Source organism: Pollicipes pollicipes, unplaced genomic scaffold, assembly GCF_011947565.3.
Source record: "Pollicipes pollicipes isolate AB1234 unplaced genomic scaffold, Ppol_2.1 Scaffold_4881;HRSCAF=5763_pilon_pilon_pilon, whole genome shotgun sequence".
Classification (NCBI taxonomy): domain Eukaryota; kingdom Metazoa; phylum Arthropoda; class Thecostraca; order Pollicipedomorpha; family Pollicipedidae; genus Pollicipes; species Pollicipes pollicipes.
Window position 1 is genome coordinate 9,652,658 of NW_023596576.1, and position 12,926 is coordinate 9,665,583.

The 12,926-nt window shown below is 52.8% G+C and overlaps 1 protein-coding gene across 1 annotated transcript in view; it reads left to right on the forward strand.

The window, feature by feature from the left end:
- The window catches only part of LOC119099792 (N-acetyllactosaminide beta-1,3-N-acetylglucosaminyltransferase 4-like), a 12,687-nt gene extending 2,754 nt beyond the window's left edge, over positions 1 to 9,933 (forward strand). Inside the window, exon 3 of the mRNA XM_037222873.1 lies at positions 9,889 to 9,933. Coding sequence (XP_037078768.1) covers positions 9,889 to 9,933 — 45 coding nt within the window. The remainder of the gene's footprint in view (positions 1 to 9,888) is intronic.
- The last annotated feature ends 2,993 nt before the right edge of the window (positions 9,934 to 12,926 follow it).

Sequence of the window (12,926 nt, forward strand, 5' to 3'; positions counted from 1 at the left end):
CTGTTGTTGGTCGGCCATCGATAACGGTACGGTTGCTGTTGGCCGGCTGTCGTTGATGGTACGGCAGTCGTTGGCCGGTTACCGTTGATGGTACAGCCGTCGTTAGCCGGCTGTCGCTGCTGGTACGGCTATCGTTGGCCGGCTGTCGCTGCTGGTACGGCAGTCGTTGGCCGGTTACTGTTGATGGTACGGCCGTCGTTGGCCAGCTGCCGTTGTCAGCACGGCTGTCAGTGGTCAGCTGTACGGGCGTGTTGTCGGCTGCCGGGCTGGGTTCGTGCAGCTCTGGACGGCAAGCGTGACGCCTCCCGCCGCTGTGCAGCTCGTTTTAATCGGGTGGAGCACGCGCTAGAGGCCCGGAGAAAGCCGCCGCGGACGAAGCGAGAGTGAACAGAATCGATCAAACGCCAGAGAAACGGCACGGCGACGTGCCCTGCTGCTGCTTGTTGAATCCAATCATCGACGGGTAAAAGCGGCGGGCTTCAGCGCCGCCCGTGCGGGCATGCGTGGGTGGCAAGGCCGCATCAAACATGGGGAGGTCGGCGGGCGCAGCGCGGCGTTGCTATTCCAAAGCACCCGCAACGCACGTCGTCGTATACCCTTCTATGGACCGCCAACGGCTCATGTGCTCATATGAGCATCCTGGGGCTCTGTCGCGACTGGGTCCCACGTGTGACAGCCGATCCCGTCCACTCGGCCGTCATCGACGCTCACGAGGCCCTGCCAGTTCTCCGAGGACAGCTTTCAAACGGATTCGGGGCGGGCAGGCAGGATGGCGACGCTGATCTGAGGAGAAACAGAGTTACCTTGTTTACCGCTCCGAGAGGAGTAAAAGAAAGCCCCGAAAACACTAAATTCTGAGTAGTAGACAATGAATGACATCGGGCTACCCCTCTTCCCCCCCCCCCCCACACGCAGATTTCATGTAAATCTGTGCTGTGTGTGTATTTGTGAAATTGACTTAAATATCTTGGTATGTACCACTCACTCTGTCATTTTGGCGGATGGTTTGATTTAACTAGGCGTACATCAAACAAAACTCTCGTCTTCACTAATTGCCTCGCGCATCAGTTTGAGCATTCATATGTGTTAACGTATATCCTACTAACTCATTCATGATTATGTTCAGAATAGGTAAGCGCTTGCTAAATGTGCACGAAAAGGTGAGCTCGCGAAGAGCATCATAAATTTTGTTCTCATTGCAACTAAGGTCAGAATATTGACGCTCGGAAAGCGAATCCAGTTGGGTAGCTGTCAAAATATATGATTGGAAACATTTCATTTCATGCCAAAAATGCCAACAATGTTCGCATACGGTACATATCGCCAAAAACCGCAACCGTGTCCCGGGTCTCCAGTCTCCTTGCCAATTTTGCGGTTATCTAAACCCAAAATGCTTACTTTCAGATATTTTAAACACCCATTCGTTTGATCGCGAATAATTGTTTTACAACATCCACATAGAACGGAACCTCGAAGCGATTTGCGAGTCTCTTCACGATCTCAACGCAACATGTCACCACAGCAGCCGTCATCTGGACACTGTCTCCAGAGATTGTAACGCCTCATGATTGCAGCCAGCCTACCCATGAACAGGCTGGCCGGCGACAGCGCCGTCTGTCGCGTCGTCCACGGCAGCCCGAGCCGTGACGTCACGCTCCTGCAGGTGACAACAGCTCGTGGTTGATGATGATCGGGAACGGCGCCCTGGTGTCGCCTTGGGGTCGCCCTGGTGTCGCCCTGAGGTCGCCCTGGTGTCGTGGGTCGCCCTGGTGTCGCCCTGGTCGCCTGGGTCGCCCTGGTGTCGCCCTGGGGTCGCCCTGGTGTCGCCCTGGGGTCGCCCTGGTGTCGCCCTGGGGTCGCCCTGGTGTCGCCTGGGTCGCCCTGGTGTCGCTGGTGCGCCTAGTGTCGCTGGGGTCGCCCTGGGGTCGCCTGGTGTCGCCCTGGTGTCGCCCTGGTGTCACCCTGGGGTCGCCCTGGGTGCCCTGGTGTCGCCCTGGTGTCGCCCTGGGTGTCGCCTGGGGTCGCCCTGGTGTCGCCCTGGGTCGCCTGGTGTCACCCTGGGTCGCCTGGTGTCGCCACTGGTGTCACCTGGGGTCGCCCTGGTGTCGCCCTGGTGTCGCCCTGGTGTCGCCCTGGGGTCGCCCTGGTGTCGCCCTGGGGTCGCCCTGGTGTCGCCCTGGTGTCGCCCTGGGGTCGCCCTGGTGTCGCCCTGGTGTCGCCCTGGTGTCGCCCTGGGGTCGCCCTGAGATCGCTCTGGTGTCACCCTGGGTCGTCCTGGTGTCGCCCTGAGATCGCTCTGGTGTCACCGTGGTGCAACCGTGGTGTCGCCCTGGTGTTACCGTCGTGGTGTCGCCGTGGTGTGGTTGTCGTGTTGTGGCCTTAGGGTTGCGAGGTGTCGCCTTGGTGTGGTCGTCGTGGTGTGGCCGTCGTGTTGTGGCCGTTGTGTTGCTCTAGTGTTGCGTGGTGTCGCCGTGGTGTGGCCGCGGTGCCGCCGTGGTGTCGTGTGGTGTGGCTGTCATAGTGTCGCCGTGCTTTCCCGTCGCTGTCACCTTGGCGTCGTTGTGGTGTACGGGGATGTGGCTGTCGTAGTGTCGCGCTGGTGTCGACGTGGCTGCTGCTGCCGCTCTTCATTTACGTTTGACTGAAGCCGCGTCTGAGCTTGGATCGCAAGGAGAGATTCCATATTAAGACATTTATCGTGGATGCTGGATAGATTATCAGTTGGATCTTTTATACTGGAGGATCAGGGGCCTAGGACCCATGGACCGGACCCTAGAATACGTTTGCTGTGTTTATGTTATAGCAGCAGTTCTTCGCCATGTACATTTCACCAGCCTAAACATGCAAACAGTTTTGCCGGGCTGAAAGTTGCACCTGCCGAGGTCCCGTGGGTGTACTGTGAGGAGCACCCGTATCAAAATCCATTATGAAAGAGCACCATCGAAATGGTGTCGAAATTTGGTATCCACATGGCCAGCTTGTGTTCGTTGATAGGTGTTTAACCTTCAGTCAGAATTAAGACGGGGAAAATATAGAACATATGTATGAACATGCACGCTCGCGGGCCTTAGAAACAAAAGCCTCGGCGCTGGGCGTTGGGACCTCCGGACGCCGCGTAGTATCGGCCGCACGGCTGACACGAGGTGGTGACCTGCGGGGGACGAAAACAGTGACGCATCCGAAAGATGTGCCTTTGAACGATCTAGGACTTCAATTAGAACGCTTCAAGGGCAGCCCGTGCGTACAGTTCACCAGTGCAATCGATAAAAGGAGCGGGTGAACACCGTCAGAACTGCGAACTGGTGTTCAGACCTCGTGCTAGAACTGGAAAAGTAAGGTAACATCTATATTTCTGTCTTGCTGGAACTGTTAGTGTGTTCTGAGCATCACCTTCGAATTATACCGGGAGATTGTACGCCCCAGTTTAATCTCTGAACGGTGCGACTTCATTTTGGAAGACTCTTGGGAGCATTATTTCCCAGCGCTCGTTCGCGTGCGCCCGGCGTCCGCTGTCTAGTGTTGCCGCAGTTTGGTTTTACAGCAGTTGGCAACCACCGCCATCGGTGCCCTTGCTCCTAAGATTTCGAGCGCGCAGGCTAAACACGTTTTTACGTTGTTTTTTTTTTTACTAATCGATTCTGTAATGAACGAACTTCCTCACGGAAACATGGGGTGACCTGTCGTTCATTCTTGACCCCACCTCGATCCACCCTACCGAACATTAAGGCGAGCGAGGGGCCCCATTGATAGAACACCAGGGCACGTTATCGTTCTCGGTCAGGGGCTAAGGGCCATCCCGTGCCAGCCTGGGTGCCCGCCGGCTACCATTCTGGCGGCACGGGAGGAGTAACCTGGTCGTCCAGAGGCCCTTAAAGGGAAGCATCATACACTGGTGCCCTCCGGCGCGAGAAACACCGCCATCCGGGAAGCTGACTCCGGGCAGACGCACGGGCCTTCATTGACTCAAGCAGATGCCCTATCGCCTTATCGACTCAAGTTTGGCTTAACGGGCCTCTAACTGAAGTGAGTGAAGGATCCCTATTCGATACCGGGGTCCCTGACTGACGCAGGGCTCCTCCGTTGCTCCATGCGGACTCTTATCGAAAGTTGTCATATATCATCTCGTGTCAGAGAAACCTGACCAACGCCAGAGGCCCCTGACATCCTTGTCCCGTCTGTTTCTCTGTTCAGCAAGGCTTCCCCTGGCCGGCCCAGGCTTCTTGACGACGTAGGACTCCTGTTAGTCACTGTGGGACCTTGACCGGCACAGGTCTCCTCATTGTTTCAGGAGCCGCGAGCAACGCATATATCGGGCGCCGGTTTTGTTCCTGTTTAGGAAGTAGGTCCCCGGAGGTCAGATTGACGTTGAGCCGGCTGTTCGGTGTTGATGGTGCCTGACCGACTTAAAGGTCCTCTTCGACGATTCCGTTATGCCTGACTGAATCAGATTTAACGTCAAAGTTCAGAAAGTTAGTTTCGAAATGCACTGAATTATGATTTCGTGGATGTGACTGGCACATTCCTAGATATAAAATTGCCAATGTTATTAGGATTGGAGGCGCGCTGGCCAGCGTCGCCTGGCCGCGGGTCAACAGGTCGACACCCACACGAGCCCGACCCTGGCCAACATACGTCATCTGGCTGCCGGGCTGTCACCGCGCGGCTAAAGATGGAACGATGTTTTCACCATTCTGTTCGCGGCGAGGGAAATCTGACCCGGCGCTTCTTTGAGTGACTACATTTGGGCTGGGACACAGCCATTAACAGCTGACAGAAGTGTGTAGGACTTTCGTAGGTGAGCGGTCGAGGCAAGTTCATTAGAAAGTCTTGTTGATCGGAACAATGCCACGTGGGAGTAGATTCAACGACAATTAGTAAAAGCTCAACGCTGCACAACAATGCTGGATACAAAAACCTTTCAAAAAAGACTCGGCCTCCAAATGATTGGCCCTTTGCCGGCCCCGCTCCATGGCAGATTGACATGTGTTGGCGAATGATGACTGAGTCCGTACCTGCGACCCATCGTCGTCACTATCCACCACCCATGGTGGGCTATGGTGTTGTTAAGATGAAAGTGTGTTCTTCAGTCTACGCTAAACGCTGTTGCGAATGTGTCTTTTTACAGCCTGTCCACAGGAGTCTATGAAACCATCGCACAGCTACGGAGCGCTGGTGGTGAAAATACACGTGATTGGCTTGTTGAAAACCAAGGCCCAACTGGACACACAAAAAGCCATCTCAACAAAAAGCGCGACCTCGTGCCGATCACATCATTCTTGGCAGCACGCTAGCTTTGACCCAATGCGCCTGGCACGCGACCTTGACACACTGGTCAGCGGGGAGTGCAGCCAGGAGTGGAACCTGGCTCTCCTGGGTGGTCTTGAACCCCGTCGTTCACGTTTGTCTTCCCTTGCCAGTATGAGGTGTCAACACAAAATGCGCCTGGGCATCAAAGCAAGTACAAATTTAAGTGACCTTTTAAAAATATATCCCCGATGGTAAAAATGCATTACGTTATAAATCCAATAGAGTAACAATATATATAAATATATATATATATATATATATATATATATATATATGGGTAATATCATTGTTTTTACCATTATTGTTGCTCAAACATTAAGGTAAATGTAATTTATTATACAAATGTTATAAAGCATCTCTTGAATATTTCCACAGCTTCCCGTTAACTCCATGCGCTTCCTTTCGTACATCGCAAACCTTGGAGCCAACCGTCACCAAGGCCTGCGGACCTAGCGCCAGGTCCAGATCCAGCAAACCTGACCCGATCCCGGTGAGCGGCGATCCAGGGGTCCGCCGGTCGGCCGACCCGGGTTTGTCCTCCGTCTGGCGGCTGCAGACGAGGTGGGGCGCCCGGCGGCCCACATCTCGGCCTTCGAGGCCACACTCGAGCACGTCACCCTCTCCAGGTGGAGGGGCGCGGCCAGCCATGACGTGCAAAGGCGGGAGCATGCGCCGGCGCCTCCGTGTCTGTTTACCACCGTGATGCCGCTACTTTCGATCGGTGGAGAGGGCACAAAACTGACATTTTTTATCGAGTGATAGCGCAGTCCCATGGCTAGCTTGGTGGCGCATGACGCAGCCCGTGGTGCTATCCAGGACCCCGGAAGGAGCTAGTGTGATCACCGTCACTTGTAGTCAGTGTAGGTTAAGTCCACTGGTAATTCGAAATCTTCAAGACGTGTCGCTCATGACATTTCACCTTTGACCTATGTGCAATGGTGGTCCGTAACGTTTAACCCCTGTGCTATGATGGTCCGTGACCTGACACCGATCTTTATGACCATTCGCATGGCTGGGCGGCGGCTGACAGCTGTGGCCACCAACACCATGCAGTACACTGCTCAGTCATCTATTTGTGCTCGGTACGATTTCACCGATGGCGGGTCTTGGAATGTGTTCGGTCGTGATATGATAAATCCTAATGCAAGGAATTCCTTGCATGGAATGGCGACAGCTTTCACTCCGCTGGACGGCGGCGAGAAGGATACAGGCATTCAGCTAACGTATTTCTGAGACGGCTGGCACTTCAAAAGTAACTGATAGTGCAGCTGTACCTCGGCATTTCAAAACACGAACATCGCGCCAAGGACGTCCCGTGGAAGGAATGGGCGAACCCATGCCGTATGCATACAGATATGCAGTAATCCCTTTGAAGTTCTGCCTGCTGGTAAGATCTCGCCTCTCCGGGATACCGTAGCTAACTTCGCGTGGATAAGAAGACCAATGACAAGGTCTGGTTAAAACATAATGATGGTTCAAGACATATGTCATAAGCGTAGTGCCTAACGAAACCAAGCTCTACTCAATACATGTGTGTATGGTAGTGTGGGATATCTCTATGAAATGGGGATATGACATCCGTTGTGCGGCGACCTCCCGTGGCATCGTGAGTCATCGCAGATTTTAGTCTACTGGCCTTCCTAACAGCCAGTCACGCTTTTAATGTAACTCGGTCATTATCATTTCCGCATAACCAGTGGAGCTTGTCTGCCGTGACCGCTCTCCTGGGCCGCCGCCCCGTGCCTCTGAGGCGGGCCGGCCTCCGCAGCCGGCCGTGGACCCGGCCTCACCAGCCCGCCACGGACCCGGCCTCACCAGCCCGCCACGGACCCGGCCTCACCAGCCCGCCGCGGACCCGGCCTCACCAGCTCGCCACGGACCCGGCCTCACCAGCCCGCCACGGACCCGGCCTCACTAGCCCGCCGCGGACCCGGCCTCACTAGCCCGCCGCGGACCGGCCTCACCGGACCCGGTCACCAGCCCGCCGCGGACCCCGGCCTCACCAGCCCGCCACGGACCCGGCCTCACCAGCCCGCCACGGACCCTGGCCTCACCAGCCCGCCACGGACCCGGCCTCACCAGCCCGCCGCGGACCCGGCCTCACCAGCCCGCCGCGGACCCGGCCTCACCAGCCCGCCACGAACCGATCCGAAGAGCTTCTTCCGGGACAACATCGGGTCCTGGAAAGGGTCAAGGACGAAACAAGTAGGAGTGAGGGACAGGAGGAGGGCGGAACCAGTCGGGCATGGGTCCTCAGGCCGTCTATTTCTCCTCGTGATGACGGTTTTGTGGAGCAGTGTTGTCAGGGACAGATGGCGCTTCCAAACGAAGTAGTTTGGACAATCGGGTCTTACCTTTGCCCTGCGAATAGATAACGCCGTTTAGAGCTGGACGCGACGCCACCGACGACTTATTGTGGAGCTCCTGCCTTACCAGTAAGAAGAGGATTTCAGTGAACGTTGGCAAGTACTCATGGATCGCATGGACACATCAACCTTGCAACAGTGTTCCGCACACTTACGACTTTAAATGTGTATCATTCAGTGTCCGTGGTTCCCGTATCCTCTGCTGCAAGATGATGGACGCGTTGGTGTCGACATAGCACCGCCTCTAGCCACCAAAGGTTGGTTTACATGCCACTGATGCGCAGTTTGTCATAACTAGTTTGTCGTAGCTAGGCTTTTACTTCCACAGAGAGGGACTTCCCATTAAGGGATAGTTTGCTGCCACAGGGAGGGACTTCCCATTAAGGGGCAGTCCCTGTCTGTGGAAACGTTATATTTCTGGTTGTTCGAACTTGACGGCATTAAAACTTGCCTCCTACCCCTAGCACGCGTTTTGATCGATACCGATATCGAAGCGGTGTGAATTTATGTCATGAGTTTATGTCATGGATCGTTACGAGGATTGCACCTGTACCTTCAAACTGGATGTCGGTCTGGTCCACAGTTTATGCTGTGCATCTGGCTAATAAAAATTGTACACAGACAGACACAGGCGCGTTAGTTGCTTAGAAAAATATATTTGCTTAGACAAGCGGCTTCCGCTTGCTTCATCGCACAAAGCCGCGCCGTCGTTGGTGCTGGTGGTGCCGCCACCCGTGTTGCTGCATCGACTCGTGTGTGGTGATCCCCGCGGTATCGCTGCTCGAGCAACAAGATGTTCTTAATGGCTGGGCTGTTGCACGAATTTTCGCACAGCTGCACAGCAGTGTGGACAGCTCAGCGCAGCACACTTTCTCTGCTCGCTGTAAGAACCAAATATCGTCCGCTGGCTAATCGGCTTTCATTGGTACTGAGCAATTTCATGACCGGCCTCCACACAAGCACCGGAACGACTGACATGCATAGACATATACATGCCCCGCCGAATACGACACTGACCTGGCATCTTCAATTTGTACAATTCCAACCATACATCTCCTGGGGTACTGGCCACTTACATCGCCCACTTGGGGAAGGGGCATTGATGTCGCCCTGTATATCTTAGGAACGGATTATATATTGGATTGATTCATTCAGGTCCCCACCGGATCATTTCACTTCAGCGCAGGTTTGTGTGCACGCGTGTCGAGAGTGTTTGCAGCCGGACCAAAGATTACAATTTTTCAGCGACAACAACCTCTACTAGGGAAAATAAAAGCGTTCGTGATTGGTCCAGTGGACGGGAAAGGCCCATTTCTGAGAAACATATGGTTGAAGTTTGAATTAGTGCGTCACTTTAAATCATGTCATACTCCTCTTCTCCAAGCCAAATTGTACCTTGAAAAGTCACTACGTTAAATGACATGGGGAGGAGGGCTGAAATCAGTCATGCTACGCGGTACAAAAGCTTCATGCTCGCGTGTCTTTTTTGTCTAAACAGAGTGTTTCAAGCTTCCCAACATTTATTATACAAACATTTTGACAAATTAATGTGTTGCGAACATTGCAGTACACACATGTGGAAAAGCAAGGCAAATGAAATGTATTACTTTCATAATGGTATGGGCGTCAAAACGAATTTCTCCTGCAGGGAGAAATATAGATATAAATCAAATAATAACGTTAAAATAAATGTTGTATAAATGTTGCATAAATCTTCAAAAAATAAAAATACACAGATCTTCAAATAATTGTTGGGCTATTCAGGACTTCTAGAAAACTGGCATCTCTAATCAAATCGGATGCGTTTGATCTAAACAATAATTGCAAAGTACAAAAAATGTGGCATACTCTCTCGAACCCTCAAGCATACCATGACGATTTCATCGCATTTATCGGAATCCGGAAACGAGCCCCAGCCCCGGAGAAGTATTTGTGCATATTTAAGTGCCACGGAAATTGAAAATAGGGTGTCCAGCTTCGCGTCGGTCGTCTATAACGTAGGGGTTCTTCTGGAGCAAACTTCTCCTACAGGATAAAAGGTTAAGCGAAGTTATTTCACGATAGACTCCATTGAAACATAGCAGCCAGGAAAATCTAGAAGCAGTGCGTTACTCGCTATCAATGAATGCAATTTCATTTAGGTATGGCATGAGCCGAAGTCGAAAGCATTTCTGCCTCTGACGGTGTGCACGCGCACTCGCGTGCGTGCATGCAGTATATGGAAAAGCGTCGCATGACGTCTGGCGCCAACATCGAGTAGTGATGACTTGGCACCATTTGTGGGGCGTCACGGACAATGTATGATAGTGTAGCGGAAAGAGTCGAAAGGCGAATGCCAGTAGCGAAAAACATGCCGAGTTACATAAGCGCGGTGTTCATCACTACTGGCTGGAGGCATTGAAAGAAATGCTGAGTGAACCGTCAAAGCAGTATCCGAACCTTATCTCCGCCGAGATAATTACACGAAATCGATTAAGGTGTGAAGATTTATTTTGTGGTGCGTGGCTCGTAAATCACCTTTCAGATCAGTGGCGGTGGGGTGTATCTTGACGTACACTATCCGGCTCATCTCACGTTCGCTGCGCCGACTGCCCTCTGTTGACGTATGTCCGCTTAACACCAGTCCGGTGATATGATGGGGCCTATATCATATATATGACCATATTACGACCATATCTTATGTTTTGTTGCAGAATAAAAACATCCCAGACATGCATCTTGTTCCCAATTTTGATTGCTAGTTTCATCGGTTTCTTCAAGGAAGCAAAACCCTGGATCTCGGCTCCCACCGGTTCTTTCGACGGAATAAACTCTGGATTCTGGTTCATACTGGTTCTTTTGACAAACCCAGTTTGCGATCACCTGTGTTTGTAGCTGTTGAGGGCTTATGGGTTGGAAAAAAGCTTACATGACAGTCGCTGGTAAGGGGGAACTTGCTGACAAGCCGATTGCAGAGCAAAGAAACGATTATTTCGGCAAAACTGAGGTTATTGTAGGGAAGCAGCAACTTCCAATGTATTCAGAAATTTTGCTTTACAAGATTGGATGCACACTAAAAAATGAAATGGTCAAATTCACATGCGTGCACTCGCATGTTTCAGTATCCAAAAGTGTGGCAGATGTTTGCAAAATCTCACTGTGACAGGGTTGCATTTAGCAATTGAAATTTGAGAGAGCTTTCTGAAATAGTCATTGCACATTTTTCTAATTTGTTTTCATTAGCAAACACCAGGGGTGCAATTTCATATTGTTGGGTGGCCTCAGCCGATCCAACTCTAAAAATGGGTCAGGCTTGACCATTTTTCCTGTTTTTCTTTCCAAAATATTTTGAAAGATTGTGTCCCTGAGGAATACGTTGCTGAACCCAGAGAGTCAAGGCTGTCAAGAGTCTCAGGTAGGACTCTGGTTCTTATGCCGCCTTAGCATCACTCCGGACTAGATATTGGTTGTTGCCGGATTTCAGCTTAATCCTGAGCTGCATCTTGGTTCTTGCTGGATCTCTTCGTGTTTCAAGCTGAATCTTGCTTCTTGATGAATCTTTCGACGCAGTGCTAGACTGGATCTTTGCTCTTGCTGGTTCCCTTGACTTGGCATCGGATTGATCTTGATTCTTGCTAGGTTCTCCGGCATGCTGTCAGGCTGAATCCTGGCTGCTGTTGGACCTTCGGGTTTGATATGAGGCAGGATCCTAGTTCCTATGTGTGCCTTCGACCTAGTTCAAGAGTGCTTCCTGGATTTTTCCTGGTTTCGGAACCAGAAGCCAGGAGCCCGTTCCCGGGAAGAAATATTGGGAACCCGGCACAAGCCTGATGCATTCGTTGTTCGTTGTCCTTGTGACAATGGATGCGACACTGAGTTCTGTCGCCGGAACATTCCTCTCGCACCTCCGAGCGGCACTCCGCAGTGAGAGGTGAGCACCATCTCGCATGTTCACAGTGAAAACTGACAGGGGGGGGGGGGGGGTATTCTAACCCCAGCGCAGCGGGAGTACACACCGCCAATGAGCTGCGCGTGATGCGTCTGGAAGTGGCAGCCGCCGTCCGTCGTCGCGTGGACAGCGTCATGGCTCACAACGCCGGAGACTGCGGCGCGGCCATGCCGGAGGCGAGGACTCGCCGCTGTCACCGTTGGCTCCGCACAAGCGCCTGTTTTTCCTGAGTCACCTGAATCGGCGCAGTCCCCGCCGCCGGACGGCGCGCCGGCGCGGCGCCGCTGGAGCGTTACGTCACAGTCGTGACCGGCGTGGGCGGCAGGTTTCGCTGCTGGCAGCAAGTCACCCCAGATTGTGGACGCGGCCGGCTGGCGAGCGGATGCTCCGGTCACTCGAGTCGGCGGGCGCCGGGAGAGTCTGCAGGCGGCTGGAGAGCACATGACGGCCCTGTCGTCGGCTCGGCGCAGCTCGCTGACGACCTGGCGCCGGAGCCGACCATAGTCCAACGCCAGGCGCCGCAGCTGACAGCCGCGTAGCATGAGGCGGTATTTTGTGAGCTGTAATACCTCCATGGCATATGAACTGGCAGTGGTATGGTGGCCAGCAAAGTGATATGATGATCAGCAACGGTACTATGAACGAGGCTGTCGGCAGGGTGGCATCATAGGAACTAGCGTCCAGTGCTCCGAGATGCTACTCAGTAAACTCAGCGTATCCGCAGCGCACCAAAAATGTTCGATTCTACGTGACGTCACGCAAAATACTTGTCGGACGTATTCGCAGCGCGACACCCTTTCGTCAACATCTTCGTGAATGTCGTGGCCATAACTGCGCCTGCCAAGACACTGATATTTCCGTTTGTTCATCTAAGCGTGCTCCTGGCAATGGACAACTGCAAATGATGCTGTTTGTACCGCATAAATTATGTCTTTATAACCCGTGTCGACCCAGAGTGAATGAAATGATTTGGTTATAATTGAATATGTCGCACCAGTTTCGTCCCACTTCGATCAAGTCGTGGAAAAAGATTCTGCGCGTCCGCAAAGACTTAACGTGACGTCAGTGACGTACAATCTTCGTTGCCCGTGAAGCTGCTAACACCAAAAGGCCCAGAATCTATGGGGTATAGTGACATTAATGACGTCGGTATCATAGATTTCTTGTCGTCGGAGTCGCTGCGAATGCACCCAAAGTCCAATCTAGACGAATGTGATCGGCTTGACCACTTGTTTCTCCTTTCCAACTCTACAATTTCGCAACCACTGACCCAGTATCGTTGGTCCGGTTTGCGGGTCGCATTCTCGCTGTGGTTGTCAGCTCGC